This window comes from Suricata suricatta, chromosome 11 (genome assembly GCF_006229205.1).
Source record: "Suricata suricatta isolate VVHF042 chromosome 11, meerkat_22Aug2017_6uvM2_HiC, whole genome shotgun sequence".
NCBI lineage: Eukaryota > Metazoa > Chordata > Mammalia > Carnivora > Herpestidae > Suricata > Suricata suricatta.
The window spans coordinates 58256006-58270027 of NC_043710.1; the positions used below are offsets into that span (position 1 = coordinate 58256006).

Here is a 14022-nt window from a genome sequence, read left to right on the forward strand (position 1 = left end):
AACCCCATGGTGGTGGTCTTCCCCAGCCCCAGTCCAGAAGGCTCTGGGCTTTACCACATTGGCCCCAGGGGCCCCAGGTGAAGAGATGACCTCAGACCCTCATCTCTCGGTCTCTAGGCCCTGGTCACCATGACCCCTGACCAGAGACAGGACGTCATTCGGCTCTTGCAGCTGCGAACAGCAGAGCCCGAGGTGCGCGCCAAGCCCTACACGCTGGAGGAATTTTCCTACGACTATTTCAGGTGATGGGGAAAGGGCAGGCGGGCCAGGCCAGTGAGCCGCAGGCTTCTGCTCCTCCAGTCTGCATGCTGGGGCTGCCGCTTGCTGCTGTGCGAGAGCAGGGCCTGGGTCGGAGGGAGCAGGAGGGCAGTGTCTGTCTGATGACATGTCCCTTGTGCTGTGCTATTTTTATCCTTCCTTCACTTAAGAGAGCATGACTGTGGTCACCCCAGGTGGGATCCTGGGCACTCACGACTCATGCCTTTGCCTGTCCCACCAACTCGCAGTCCTGGTGGGGAGACAGGCACAAAACTGGGCAGCTGTGATTCTGTGTGCCCAGCATTGTGATGGGGATACTGGGGGAGGGGGTGGTGACAGAGGAGAGGCTTCCTAGAGGAGATGACACCTGAGCTGAGTTGTGCAGGGGATGACCTGGGTGGAGGAATGCCGCAGGCAGCACATGCTCCGGCCAGAGCAGAGAAAGCGGAGAGGAGCAGTGGGGAGGAGGCTACGGGGGTGGGCAGGGCTGGCTTTCTAGCTGAGAAAGTAAGGTCCAGGAGGGCTGCTGACTCCTCCCAGGTCACCCAGTATAGCAGGGAGGAGCAGGGCCTTCGGCCTCCATGCACAGGTAGGGCAGGGGCGGGTCTCATAACCCGGGGATCAATGCTGACTGTGCCTTGTCAGGCCCCCACCCAAGCACACGCTGAGCCGGGTCATGGTGTCCAAGGCCCGTGGCAAGGACCGGCTGTGGAGCCACACACGGGAGCCGCTCAAGCAAGCACTGCTCAAGAAGATCCTGGGCAGCGAGGAGCTCTCCCAGGAGGCCTGCATGGCCTTCATCGATATCCACACCTGTGGGGGTGGGTAGCATAGGAGGGCCAGGGGCGGAGGGGGGACCACAAAGGGGGGCACCAGGGTCGTGGAGGGCGCCAGGCCCCTGCCTCCAGGGTTTTCATCCAGATACCCACTGCCTTCAGAGGGGCCCAGGTGGGTCCCAGGCAGCGTGGAGGGATGCGGGTGGAGTGGCTTCCCCTGCGTGCCTGGCACCTTACAGCGTATGAGGGGCTGCCTCCTCCGTTGTCTCCTCTGACCCTGTCGTTTGGTTCAAGATGTGTACTGGGTCATGTGCTAGGCCAAGCATGGAGACACCGCTGTGACCAGACCCAGTCCCTGGCCTCATGGTGCTTATAGCTGAAAGGGGCTATGATGGAGCCAGGTGGCTCAGTGAACTGATGTGGCCTTGGAGAGGAGGGCAGGGTGGTTTTCCTGGATCAAGGGCTGAAGACTGAGTAGGTCCTAGTCAGTCAAAGGGGAGATGGGTTGGGGGTGTTCCAGACAGAATGAGCATGTCCAAAGGCCCTGAATCACAACGTGATTTAGCACGGGTGCAGGGCGGAGGTCTAGAAGGGAATCTGAAGACAGGGAGACTAATGAAGGGTTCCCAAGCCCTGTTAAGAAGCTTGGACCGTATCCCAAGGCCATGAGGAGCCACTAAGCAGGGGGATGTCACAGTCAGATTTGTGATTTGGGAAGTCCATCCCGGTTGCTGTGAGGACTTTGGATGGGATATTGGGGGCTGAGGTGGTGAGGTGAGGAGGTGCCCAGAGGAGTTGAGGAAAGGGTGGGCAGTAGGCATGGAGAGCAGGGTGGGTGGGTCATGCCCATTCCCTAAGTGGGTATCCTGAGGCCCAGGGCACACAGCTGGGCAGGGGCAGACCCCATTAGAGAGTGTGGCCTCCTGGGTCAGTGCTCCCCGCACCGGCCACAAGCTCTTCCTTGACGGCTCCCCACCCATGCTCAAGTATATGGGCGACTATCCATCCAAGAGGACACGCTCTGTCAATGAGCTCACCGACCAGATCTTTGAGGGTGCCCTAAAGGCCGAGCCCCTCAAGGATGAGGTGTATGTGCAGATCCTGAAGCAGCTGACCGACAACCATATCAGGTGGGTGGGGATGGTAGGCGGGTGGTGGGTGGCCACCCCCTCTACCCCCCCTCCCCGTGCTCACAGCTGAAGGCAATCTTCAAGGTCCTCTGCCCATTGTGACAGGGGTCTCCCTCCCAAGCCAGCAGTCCTTCCTCACTCAGGCCCCCTTGTGTCTTTGCTCTGCCCCAAGGTCCAAGGAAGTCTGGTCAAGCACCAAGAGGTGGTGGCTGCACCCTCTGAATCTGTCCTCTGCCCAGTCTGACAGCACCAGCTCCTCCTGAACTTGCTCTACTCCCTGCCTGCCCCTCCTCTGGGTACCCCTCCCCAGCCCAGACTCCATTCTGCCTGCAGGCTGCGTTCATGCGCAAATGTCGGGCTGCGGGCTGTGTGGGCTGCCACTTAGAAGTCTGGCTGAAAATTCTGGGCTAAAGGTGTTGGGTCTCAGAGGATGTCACCTTGTCCCTGCTGGGTCAGACCATGGCAGGAATGGGAAGTCAGGGACATGTTAAGTCTCAGAGGCTGAGGGAAGCCCCACCAGCTCCCCTTACATCTAGACCCCCAACTATGATGCCAGGTTTGTCATTTACTGCACCTCTTACAAATCCACCATCGAACCACACTCAGACCTTTTCACACTGCTGAAGCTGTGCTCACAGCCAGCACTTACCTCCTTTTTTGCATATCAGAATTTGCATCAGCCGTCAAAACCTAGATCAAATGCCACCTCCTCTTAGAAGTCCTTGATGCTTCTCTCTCCTGTCAGGCCAAAGGAGCTCAGAGTAGTGAGCCCAGGGGTTGGTCTGACTCAGTGCTCCTTACAGAATAGATGAGTTAAGGAGCTTTTGCCAGAATACAAATCACACACTGCTAAGGAATACAATAGGAAGTCTTGCTAAGGAAAACAATCCCTGCTGAACCGAGAGTGCTGGGTGACCTAACTGATGCTCACTCTGGCAGGAGCAAGCACCTTGCCTCTGAGTGGGCCGGCCGACATCACTTTGAGTAGCACTAACTGGCTCTGGCCATCCGGGAGATGGGTGTGTGTTGGTTCCCAGAAAAGAGGCATGGGGGTCCTGGCAGGCACATGCTGCCACGGCGAGGTGCTGCGGGTGCTCAGACCCACGAGTGGCCTGGGTACCCCCACTGAACCCACACCTCTTCCGGCAGGTACAGCGAGGAACGCGGCTGGGAGCTGCTCTGGCTGTGCACCGGCCTCTTCCCCCCCAGCAACATCCTGCTGCCCCATGTGCAGCGCTTCCTGCAGTCCCGCAAGCACTGTCCACTCGCCCTCGACTGCCTGCAGCGGCTCCAGAAAGCCCTGAGGTACGGCGGCCCACTAAGGGCAGAGGTGGTAGGCCAAGGGCCTGTGGGAGTCCCTGGGGGATGAGGGCATGACCACACAGCAAGTGGGACCTGTCCCTGGGGTCCCACGGCTGCCAGCCAAAGGCTGCAGTGCATGGTGCCCATCCTGGACACAATTGTGTCTGGCTGCCCAGAAGGGCAGGCACACCTTCCAGTGTGGTGGGAAGGCGGGTACCCAGGCTGCACGCCGTACTTGGCACAGCCCACATACATCCTTCACCTCACACGGTCCCCTCCACAGCCCTGTTCGGTCGGCACTGTTCTCTCATTGTCCAGTTGACGGGCTGGAGGCTGGTGAGGAGTGGTGGACTGGGATTAGAACTGGGGTCTGTCTCCAAAGTTCCCTCCGTTCCCTGCTCCCCATGGCCCCATGAACCCACTGGCTCCTGACCACCCCTCTACCACTCTCCTGACTTTCAGAAATGGGTCCCGGAAGTACCCTCCACACCTGGTGGAGGTGGAGGCCATCCAGCACAAAACCACCCAGATTTTCCACAAGGTCTACTTTCCTGATGACACCGATGAGGTGAGGGCTGCTGGCTTCCTGGTGGAAGCCCAGGTTCGCCGAGGCCACAGGGGGCAGCCCTGATGACTCGCCCCTGCCATCCCCACATTTGCTCCCATCCTGCTCCTCAGTGGAGTCAGGGCTCGGTTGAGGGACTACAGACTCCCTGGGTCAGGGGACCTTGGGTTCCCGGGTTGACCTGTTGTCTCCAGGGGCTTCCTTGAGAAGATCATTGTTCCTTCTCTCTGAGGGGGCTCTGCCTCAGAAAAGTGCTCTCTCCCTCTGAGCTGAGCTCTATGCTGGTGGCACCTCCCTGATGTCAGCTCTGCTCCTGGTCACAGGCCCACCTGCCCAGGCCTCTCCTGCTGCCCCGAGCCCACTTTCCTGCAGCCCCCTCCTTCCTCACGTGGCCTGATTGCAGGTCTCCTTGTCCAACGGTCCTGTTAGTCTTCCTGTCATGCCATTGGGTCAGGCTGCCTCCTGACCTCCACTCCTTGCCCCATCTCAGCACAGCGTCTCATTAGAGAAATGAATCTAGCACCAAAACTTTTAGTTTGAAAAGCAGTTTTAGAACTTGTCTAGAGACTAAAGACTCAGAAATGTCATACTAGGATTCCAGTGACAAGGACAAGAAACTAATAAATCCTTTTCTGTCCCTCCAGTGGGGAGCAATGCCCCTATTCCACACCTGCTCCCACCCCAGGGTGCTTCCCCTCCTCTCCCACCCCCTTTCTGGAATTTGCTTTCTTCTTCCTCTAACCCCTCTCCTCCTGGTCACCCTGCCTATCTTTACTCCTTTGGTCTCTTGTCACCCATGCTTGTACAGTCAGGCCCACAACCCTAGAAGCCGAGGCCGGGTCTGCTTGGAGGGTTGGGGAGGACACAGTCTGGGAAGATCCAGACAGGAGTGGCTTTGTCCTGTCCTGTCCTTTCCTTTCTTTTTTTTTTTTTTTTTTTTTTTTTTTTTAGTATTTGAGAGGGAGAAAGAGAGACAGACAGAAACAGAGTGTGAGTGGAGGAGGGGCAGAAAGAGGAGGAGACACAGAATCCAAAGCAGGCTCCAGACTACAAGCTGTCTGCACAGAGACTAATGTGGGGCTCGAACTCAGGAACCATTAGCTCATGACCTGAAGTCACTTAACTGACTGAGCCACCCAGAGCCTCTGCTTTTTTCTTTGCTTAAATGCTATGCCCAGCTCTAGACCGATGGGGAAACACCCCAGGTGGAGGGAGACCCGCCTGGGCGGGAGCGGGCTCGGTCTCGCTACAGGCACAGACAGAGGGGCACAGGAAGCCCCAACCACAACGGCTTGCCCTCCACTCCCCAGGCCTTTGAGGTGGAGTCCAGCACGAAGGCCAAAGACTTCTGTCAGAACATCGCAGCTCGACTGCTCCTCAAGTCCTCAGAGGGATTTAGCCTCTTTGTCAAAATTGCAGACAAGGTGGGTGTTGGGTCATTGACTGCCTATTGGACCACTCTTGGTCTGTCTGTTGGAACATTTGCTGGGGCCATCGGAGCTCACGGGGCAGCAAGGAGGGGAGAGAAGGGAAGAGAGAGGTGTGTTCGCATGTGGCATCTGATTGTGTCCCTCTGCTTCTTACATCCCTGCAATGGCCCTCTTACTTGTAGCAGCTTCCCCTAAATGTCTCTCTTCTGAGGCATCGCAGAGCATGTCCTCACACCTCTTGGGAGCCGTGTGGCACTTTATGTTCTGGACACACAAGGCTCATCGCCCTGCCATAATACATGTAATTTCCAAGTTTGATTTGACCGGTCGCTCAGCTGCCTTGCTGAGGCCAATTAACCTTTGAAATAACCTAACAGACCACCAAATGTGGACTTATAAAAGTTAAGTGACTTATCCAAAGTCATACAGCAAAGACTCAGATCCAAGTAGGTCTGACTCCAAAGCGCGGCCCCTCTGCCACCATTCCACATTGCTCCTCCTCACTTCTGTGTCCATGAAGGTCAAGGGCCCAGCTTTAAAGCCTCTTGCTTCCTTGACCATGCCAGGTAGATTAGGTACTCAGTTCCTGCCTATTTCACAGCTGTCCCTGTGCCAGATACTGGGGGCCCAGAGGAGCTTGGAGCCTGTGGGAAGATCAGGTCACAGATGCTGGATAGTGCCCAAGGCAGGGACTGGGCCTTATTCTTGGTGTTCTCCCTAGGACTTAGTCTTTGCTGAATGACTGAATGGAATGACTGTCACTCTGGGCAGGAAGCAGCCTGTGTTCTGGAGACTCCACAGGCACTGTCAGGGCAGAGTGGGCCACCCCTTCTGGCTGTAAAAAAGGGCCACCAGAAAGGCTTTGGGTGGGAAAGTCAGAAAACTCAGTACTGCTGGAACTAAAATCAGTGGACTGGAATGGCCATGTCTCTAGGTCATCAGCGTCCCTGAGAACGACTTCTTCTTCGACTTTGTTCGACACCTGACAGACTGGATAAAGAAAGCACGGCCCGTCAAGGATGGTAATGTGAGGCTGGGCCCTGACCTCATCTGAGGCCCAGAGAAGGGCAGGTGCCAGAGCAGGGCCACACCACGAGGCCCACCTTCATGGGACCCGAGCTAGGGCCGCCTCCGGGGCTGGTGCTAGGCAGGGGTGGTCCTCTGTGCTGGGACGCTCTGGGTGACCAATTACCCTCTGCCACAGGAATCGTGCCCTCGCTCACCTACCAGGTGTTCTTCATGAAGAAGCTGTGGACCACCACAGTGCCTGGGAAGGACCCGATGGCCGATTCCATCTTCCACTACTACCAGGTGAGCCACCCCGCACCTGTCTGCTGGGCTGCCTCCACGTGCTGCTGGCCTCGCTGTATTTCTGGAGAGCAGAACCCTGCTGGCCTTGCCAGGAGACAGGCCACAAACAGCAAGGCCTCCACGAGATTCCTGCTGGGATCCTGGGGAGTAGCTCAAAGGCAGAGCCTTCTCCTTCCTCAGGGCCTTGTACTTTCTTCTGAGACCTTAAACCTCACCCATTCAGACCCTTCCCTTTGTGAGGCGCTGTCCTCTGAATTAGAGATTCTCCTGCCACACCTGGATGTATCCAAGGCATCTGTGTAAACGCTTTCCAGCACAAGCATGTGTCTGTGGGAAGCCAGGAGGGAGGCCCCCATGTTGAACCTCTGTCCATTGTCTGGTGCTTTTCACTCATTTTGCCCTCCCAGCAAACCCCAACAAGTAGGCATGTTGTTCTCATTTTATAGGGGGAAAAACTGAGACTCAGGGAGATCAAGTGATATGATTAGGATTACCGGGTGGACAGAACCAGAGTTTGAGTCCATGTATTCACCACTGCTGACTCAGCAATCGTTTTGGGGCCAGCCCTGTTTATCATTCTGTAGTGGAGACAGACTGTGATGCTGGGAAGGTTGGTGGAGACAGGGATGGTGGCTGCGTGGTAGAGAGAACCCTGGCCTGGGAGTCCGCAGGGCTCATTCACCCGTGAGAGCAGCCCCTCCCCATGGTGCCCTCTTAATGAACGGCAACATGAACATCAGCTACAAGGTAGAAACCCAAGTCAGCCTTGACATCTCCCTCTCCCTAATCATTCAGCTGATGACTCTACCTCCCAAACTCTAAAATCCATCCACAGCTTTCCATTTACCACCTATGCCAACTCAGGTCAGAACATCATCTTCTCTCATCTGGATGAAGCTGGTAACCTTTCCCCTGAGCTTCCCTGCCCATTTTTGCCCCCTTTGAATCCATTCTTCACATGGGGGTTGTCAAGCTTTCGGGATCTTCTCAGTGGCTTCCCATTGCCCTCAAGGTAGAACGCCAAATCCTGACGCATGGGGTGCCACTAGCTACTTCTGCCTTGTCTTATACCCAGCACCCCTTTGTTCACTTCACTCAGCTACATTTTTGAAATTCTTAGGTATGCTTGGGGGCCTTTGTAACATTTTCTCTTCTGGGAAGCTCTCCTACTGAGCTTTTAGATGTTATTTGAATCATCATAAGAGAAGCCTTCCCTGTGCCTAAGACTCGATGAGGTCAACTAGGTATATGCTGTCCTAGCACCAAGAACAATTCCTTCAAAGATTGTAATTATACATCGATTTGGGGTGATGAATGTCTGTTCTGGCCTCGACTACAAGTTCCTTGAGAGTAGGGAGGGTATACGTTGTTGCTTAAAGGGCCTGGCTCATAGTAGATGCTCAAATGAATATTTGTTGACTTGATGGATGGGCAACTAGTGAGTCTGTGAATGAATGGGTGGAAGGATGGATAGTGAATGAACTTAGGGGTGGATATTGGTGGGTGGATGGATGGACAAATGGAAAATGGATATGGGTAGCTAGAACCACATGGGTGGGCAGGTGGATGGATGGGTGTGGATGGGTAGATAGGTAGGTGAGTAGATGAAAAGGTGGACGGATCATAATTGACTCAGGTTTCTAGTCTGCAGTGTGTCCTCAGGCCAGCCACAGTTTTCCTATGCTTCAAAGAGCAGGTACGACAGTTGTAAGGCTGTGGGCGTGTTGGCCATTTAGAAGTTTCTTTGCTTTTGGTCCACTCCTTATCCTCAGTTACTGGAAGTTCAAAGTGGGGAAGAGGCTGGTGCTGCTGCTGAAACTAGCAAGTCTCAAGAAAACAGAACGGGAGGAGACCAGCCTGAGGTCCTTCCTTTGCCCAAGGAAGGACAGGCTCGGAAGGGTAGTGGTGTGGAACAGTCTCCGGTTCACTAGCTGGTCACTCCGCATTTCTTCAGCTTTGAAATGTGGTTGCTCACCTCCCTGGACTATAATGAGGGGAAATGAAATCATAATGTTTATACATGGCTCTGCTTTCCAACTGTAATGTGCTGAGCCTGTGCAAGCATGGTTGCTACTTCCCTGTACTGTGCTCTCTCTCCTTGGGGTGCAGTGTCAGCTGAGGCTGGAGGCAAAGGAAGGCCCAGAGGTGGGGGAAGGCAGTAGACCCAGCTTCAGGGTGGTAGGAAGGAGCCCACTTCCTCCTTTCCCTCCATGCCTGAGACGTGCTCTGTCTCTGGCAGGAGTTGCCCAAGTATCTCCGAGGCTACCACAAGTGCACACGGGAGGAAGTGCTGCAGCTGGGGGCACTGATCTACAGGGTCAAGTTTGAGGAGGACAAGTCATACTTCCCCAGTATTCCCAAGCTGCTACGGGAGCTGGTGCCCCAGGACCTCATCCGGCAGGTCTCCCCTGATGACTGGAAGCGGGTGAGTATGGAGGCAGCGGCAGGGCTAGGGGTCTCTGGACGCCCCACGGGTCAGGGGGCAGGTGCTGGCCGGAAGCCCAGGGAAGTATCTGTCGTGGGCCCTGAGTGTGATACGGTCACCCTCTCACTTTCCCTTCCTCTTGCTTTAGTATCCAGTCCTCCAGGCAAAGGACTCCCTCACCTGGCTGCTTGGTAGTAATTTGCCCTGTCCTGGTTACCATGGTGACCTGATTTTACTTGATGCTCTTTGGTCTGCTTGCTTAGGGAAGGGAAGGGAAATAAGGACTCCATTAACTGGGGTGAGGGGAGAGTCCCTCATGGCCTCCAGGGGTCCCATCCTCTGCCTGGCCCTTCAGGGCCCATGACTGCTAACAGTGCAGGTAAGGTGGGAGCAGCAGGGGAGAGGCCTCTGACCCCCCTCTCCCTACAGTCCATCGTTGCCTACTTCAACAAGCATGCTGGGAAGTCCAAGGAGGAAGCCAAGCTAGCCTTCCTAAAGCTCATCTTCAAGTGGCCCACCTTTGGTTCAGCCTTCTTCGAGGTGAAGGTACATTAAAGGTGGCTTCTCAGGAGGAAGGGATAAAGGGACTAGGGCGTGGGGACAAGAAGGCACTTAAATGTCTCCCCAAGACTGCAGGAAACAGCGATGGCCTCTGCCACCTGCCCTGGTGAGGAAAGGAGGGAGGCACCCTCAGCTTTGTACTACCCGGGCATCTCAGCCCTGTCCTCGGGCACGAAAAACAGCCAGCCTGGCAGGGGAGGCAGATGTATAAACAAGCCAGAGTAACTGAGAATGATCTGTGCTGTGACAAGGGAGAGCCCTTATCAAGGTGGTGGAGTCTGGGAGGCCCACCCAGGCTGAGGAGGCTCCCTGGAGGAGGCCACACCTGAGCTTTGCAGGAAGGCCCGGCCGGGGACAGTGTTCCTGGCAGAAGGCCTAGCATGAGCAAAGAGGCAGTGGTGTACAGGAAGTGCAAGTGGCTGAGTAGGATGGGTGCAGGGTATGAGACGAGCAGACTGCAGTGAGGCAGGCTGGCAAGCTGGTGCGGGGGTCGGGTTTCCTCCTGCAGGTGGTGGCCAGCCCTGGAGGTTCTGAGGGTGGGCCTGAGGGGCCTGACTGGAGGCAGGAGATGGGGAACAGGCTGGCATGAGAACTGGGGGGTGGGTCAGGCTGTAGAGGAGGGATGGCCTTGTTACACGCCTCGGACAGGAGGCCTTTTGAGAAGTCTGGCTGTGCAGGGAAGAGAGGGAAGCTGGAGGCAGGAGAGGTCAAAGGTTTTTCTTTTAATAGGGCAGACATTTGTGCTAAGAGAAGAGATAGTCCAGAGTCCTAGAGAAGGGATGAAACTGCTGCTGGAAAGGGTGGGAGATGGGGTCACTTGGGGACCCATGAGGACCCAGCAGAGGTGGAAACTGTGAGGTTGGGGCAGGGCCAGTGGCCCTGCTGCAACCCTGGAATTGAGCAGGCAGCAGGGGAAGGCGACGTATTCCTAGCACACAGCTTTTCCTGCTCTGGGCTCCCCCAGCTCTCTGATGGTTTCCGGCTTTCTTTGCTAGCAAACTACGGAGCCAAACTTCCCTGAGATCCTCTTAATTGCCATCAATAAGTATGGGGTCAGCCTCATCGATCCCAGAACCAAGGTGAGCAGTGACAGGGAATAGCGGGGGTCTGCTTCTCTGTCTGCACCTCTAACAATGGCCCCTAGACCCACCCTCCCTTCATCTGCCCACTTGGCCACACATCTTGAGAAGTGGTGTTTGTTTCATCTATTTCTGTACCTGCTCCATCAAAATTGCTCTCCCAGAGGTACTAGCCAACATCTTGCTACTAAGTCCAATGAAGTTTTTAGTACTTGGCCTCTTAGCATCATTGGACCCTACCAACCACTCGTTCCTTCCAGAATTCTCTCCACCCACATTGGGCAGGAAGGGAGACTACACTGTAGTAACTACTGTTCATATTTATGGGCCAGAGCAGTCCTCACCAAGGGAACTAGGAAGCACATTCCTACCATGTACCCAGGAGGAATACAGCTGCACCACTGGCCACCACCTTCTCCTTGTGTTCATGTGCTCCACTTTCCTGGTTTTCCTCCTCTCTCTCTTGGTCGTTCTTCTCACATAATTCTGTGGGATTCTTTTCCACCTACACACATGGTGCTCCCTGAGGCTGTCCTGGCGTCGTCTCGACTTCCTCTTGAGGACCTTCTCATCCAGGACCTCCATTTTGTTCCTTCAGGCCTCCCAAATTTCCAGTTCCAGCCCCACATACCCCACAGCCTCGTGGACATGGAAGGAGAAGGCATTGGCCTCCCCTGGCATCTCCACGGCAGAGCTGGCTTCTCTCTTCTTCTCTTGTCTGAGGGCCTGAGACCTTTCTGGTGGGTGTGAGCTGGTGCTGAGAGGGAAGTGAGGCCAGAGGGTCCAGACTGTCAGCTTCAGATTTTCTCTGCTTTCCCAGGACATCTTGACCACTCATCCCTTCACCAAGATCTCCAACTGGAGCAGCGGCAACACCTACTTCCACATCACCATTGGGAACCTGGTGCGCGGGAGCAAATTGCTCTGTGAGACGTCACTGGTGAGACCTCTTATTTAGGCCTGGTAGGGCTCCCCTACTTTGCCTGAAGCTCCAGCCATCCTCTCAGTCCCCAGAACAAACGTAATGAGTACATGGTTTGGCCTGAGATTGGGATCAACGGTCAGAATGGGCCAAGCTCAGGTCAGTCTGAGGCTCAGCTTAGGTCTGGGAAAGGGGCTTAGTGTGGGGCTGAGAACAGACCCCTCATTTAATAACTATTGTTTGAATGACTTCAGTATCTGGGGACTGAGCCTTTAGCCCCTGAGTTCAACAGTGGAACCATTAGCATTGAGGCCTCTTGAACCGAGCTGAACTTATAAGGCATGGCTCAACTGGTAAAGCCTTAGAGTCGCCAGGTTGTAAGGGGCCTACAAGCTAGAGGCTTCATGTAGGGTCATTACCAACTCAGAGCCTTAGATGTGTGGCTAGGGAGATGTAGTCCAGAGCAGTATATGAGTCTCCTTAGTCCAAGGCTCTGCCCTTTGTAGTTTCCTGGGAGTGTTCTGGGTCTGAACAGGTTAGCCCTGTCCCACTATTTGCTCTGTTTATCTTCTTGTGCTGTTTCCAGGGCTACAAGATGGATGACCTCCTAACTTCCTATATTAGCCAGATGCTCACGGCCATGAGCAAACAGCGGGGCTCCAGGAGTGGCAAGTGAACAGTGGGGGAGGTGGTGCTGGCTCGGGCCCATCAGCTACCTCTGCAGGTAGGGGAGGACTTCTGCCCTCTGGGCAGGGTGGCTGGGCCAGCCACCACTGATTATGATGACAAGTGGGCCTCTGATCCTCTTCCAGTGAGGCAGTCTTGCTGGGATGCAGAACTCCCCTCTATCCACTCCTGAGGGGTGGCTCTAGCTCTGGCTGTCTGTGGCCATCCAGTTGTAAAAGCCTATGCTCCTTGGGTGCCTTTCTTAGACCAGTCCTACCATGCGACCTCCTTTGACTTTCTGTGCAACCACTGTGACAGGGAAACAAGAGGACAACCTAGTTCTCCATGCTCAGACCAACCAAGAATATCTGAAATCCAAGGGACTGGCTTAATTCCTGTAAGTCCAGAATTCTCAGCTGGGATGAGTGAAACAGGCTACTTTTCTATATTGCAGTGTGAGTGATGAACGCTGTGTTAGTCTTCCCTGACCACCTCTGGGTATAAAGTATGTGTTTAATCATTTACCTCTGGTGTCTTTGCTGGGGAAGGGGAGAGAGTGGGGTGTGGCCTGTAGGACTGTGTCCTCAGTCTGTGTGTGCAGGGCTAAGCTGGTCTGGGTTTGGGGTGCCTGAGCCCAAGGTGTGCTTGAAAGGGGTTTAAAGGGACTGGCTGGCACCATGGTGGGTTGGAGGTAAATGTTAGGACATCAGCCTGGGAGGTAGGGGCCTAATGTGCAAGGGTCAGCTTCTGGGCCTTAAGTAGGACCAGTGGAGCCAGAGTGACCCTTGCCTCCTGTCAGAAACATCTTGGTTTATCAAGAACTCCCAAGAATGATGCTACCTAAGGTTAAATCCTTATGTCCTCAGAGTGCCTATAAAATGTTACTTTGTGACCTGGATGAAAGAACCAAATTTGGCTGTGATCTGGTCAGGCATGGGAACTGGGGCTCCAGACAAGGAGGTAGGATTTGGGGGTAAGGCTTCCACTTTGGCCATGACTAGGAAGAGTGCCTAGAGGAGTGACAGTGGAGACTGCCCTAGAGGAGGGTATATTTATGATGAGCCCCTAAAGTCCCCCTAGTACTTCAGCAGAGCTATGGCCTTACTGCCCTCATACAAATGTCCTGGGTCATCTGCATCCAGATGCCAAGCACTACAGAGCGAGTTCTGTTCCTGTTCTTCCCAGCTGCCTGTGTGGGAGGAGCTGGTTGTGAAAATGGAAGTCCCAAACCATGGGATGACCATGTGGCAGCACTGCCCCACTAGTGTTTACACAGCTCCAGGGGCAGCCTTAGATAAATCTGAGCCAGAACGAAGGTGCTGTGGTGGTCTGCCTCTACACCATCATGTCAGTGGGGATACAGAGGCCCAGAAAAGGTGTGTGAATAGATGAAGATCACACAGAACTCAGTTCACTGCTTTAACATTTAGCTCTGAGACACAAAGGGTTCCAGATGCTTGTTCTATGCCCCAGTTCCCCTTCAAGGTCTAGGGCTCTGAGGTAGGCACAGAATTATGCCCATCATCCCATTGCACACTAGATCACAGTGTGCTTGGGGGTGGGGTGGGGGATGAGACCTTTTCCACAATTCATGCCT

The 14022-nt window shown here is 54.8% G+C and overlaps 1 protein-coding gene across 1 annotated transcript in view; it reads left to right on the forward strand.

Annotated features, from left to right (window-relative positions):
- Window positions 1-12949, forward strand: part of MYO7A (myosin VIIA) — a 74451-nt gene extending 61502 nt beyond the window's left edge. The window contains exons 36-48 of the mRNA XM_029914998.1: window positions 118-242; window positions 904-1061; window positions 2011-2164; window positions 3314-3469; window positions 3929-4034; window positions 5342-5455; window positions 6396-6483; window positions 6666-6772; window positions 9012-9197; window positions 9627-9743; window positions 10754-10837; window positions 11658-11777; window positions 12346-12949. Of these exons, the coding sequence (XP_029770858.1) occupies window positions 118-242; window positions 904-1061; window positions 2011-2164; window positions 3314-3469; window positions 3929-4034; window positions 5342-5455; window positions 6396-6483; window positions 6666-6772; window positions 9012-9197; window positions 9627-9743; window positions 10754-10837; window positions 11658-11777; window positions 12346-12435 (1605 nt within the window). The 3' untranslated portion in view covers window positions 12436-12949. The remainder of the gene's footprint in view (window positions 1-117; window positions 243-903; window positions 1062-2010; window positions 2165-3313; window positions 3470-3928; window positions 4035-5341; window positions 5456-6395; window positions 6484-6665; window positions 6773-9011; window positions 9198-9626; window positions 9744-10753; window positions 10838-11657; window positions 11778-12345) is intronic.
- Window positions 12950-14022: the final 1073 nt, after the last annotated feature.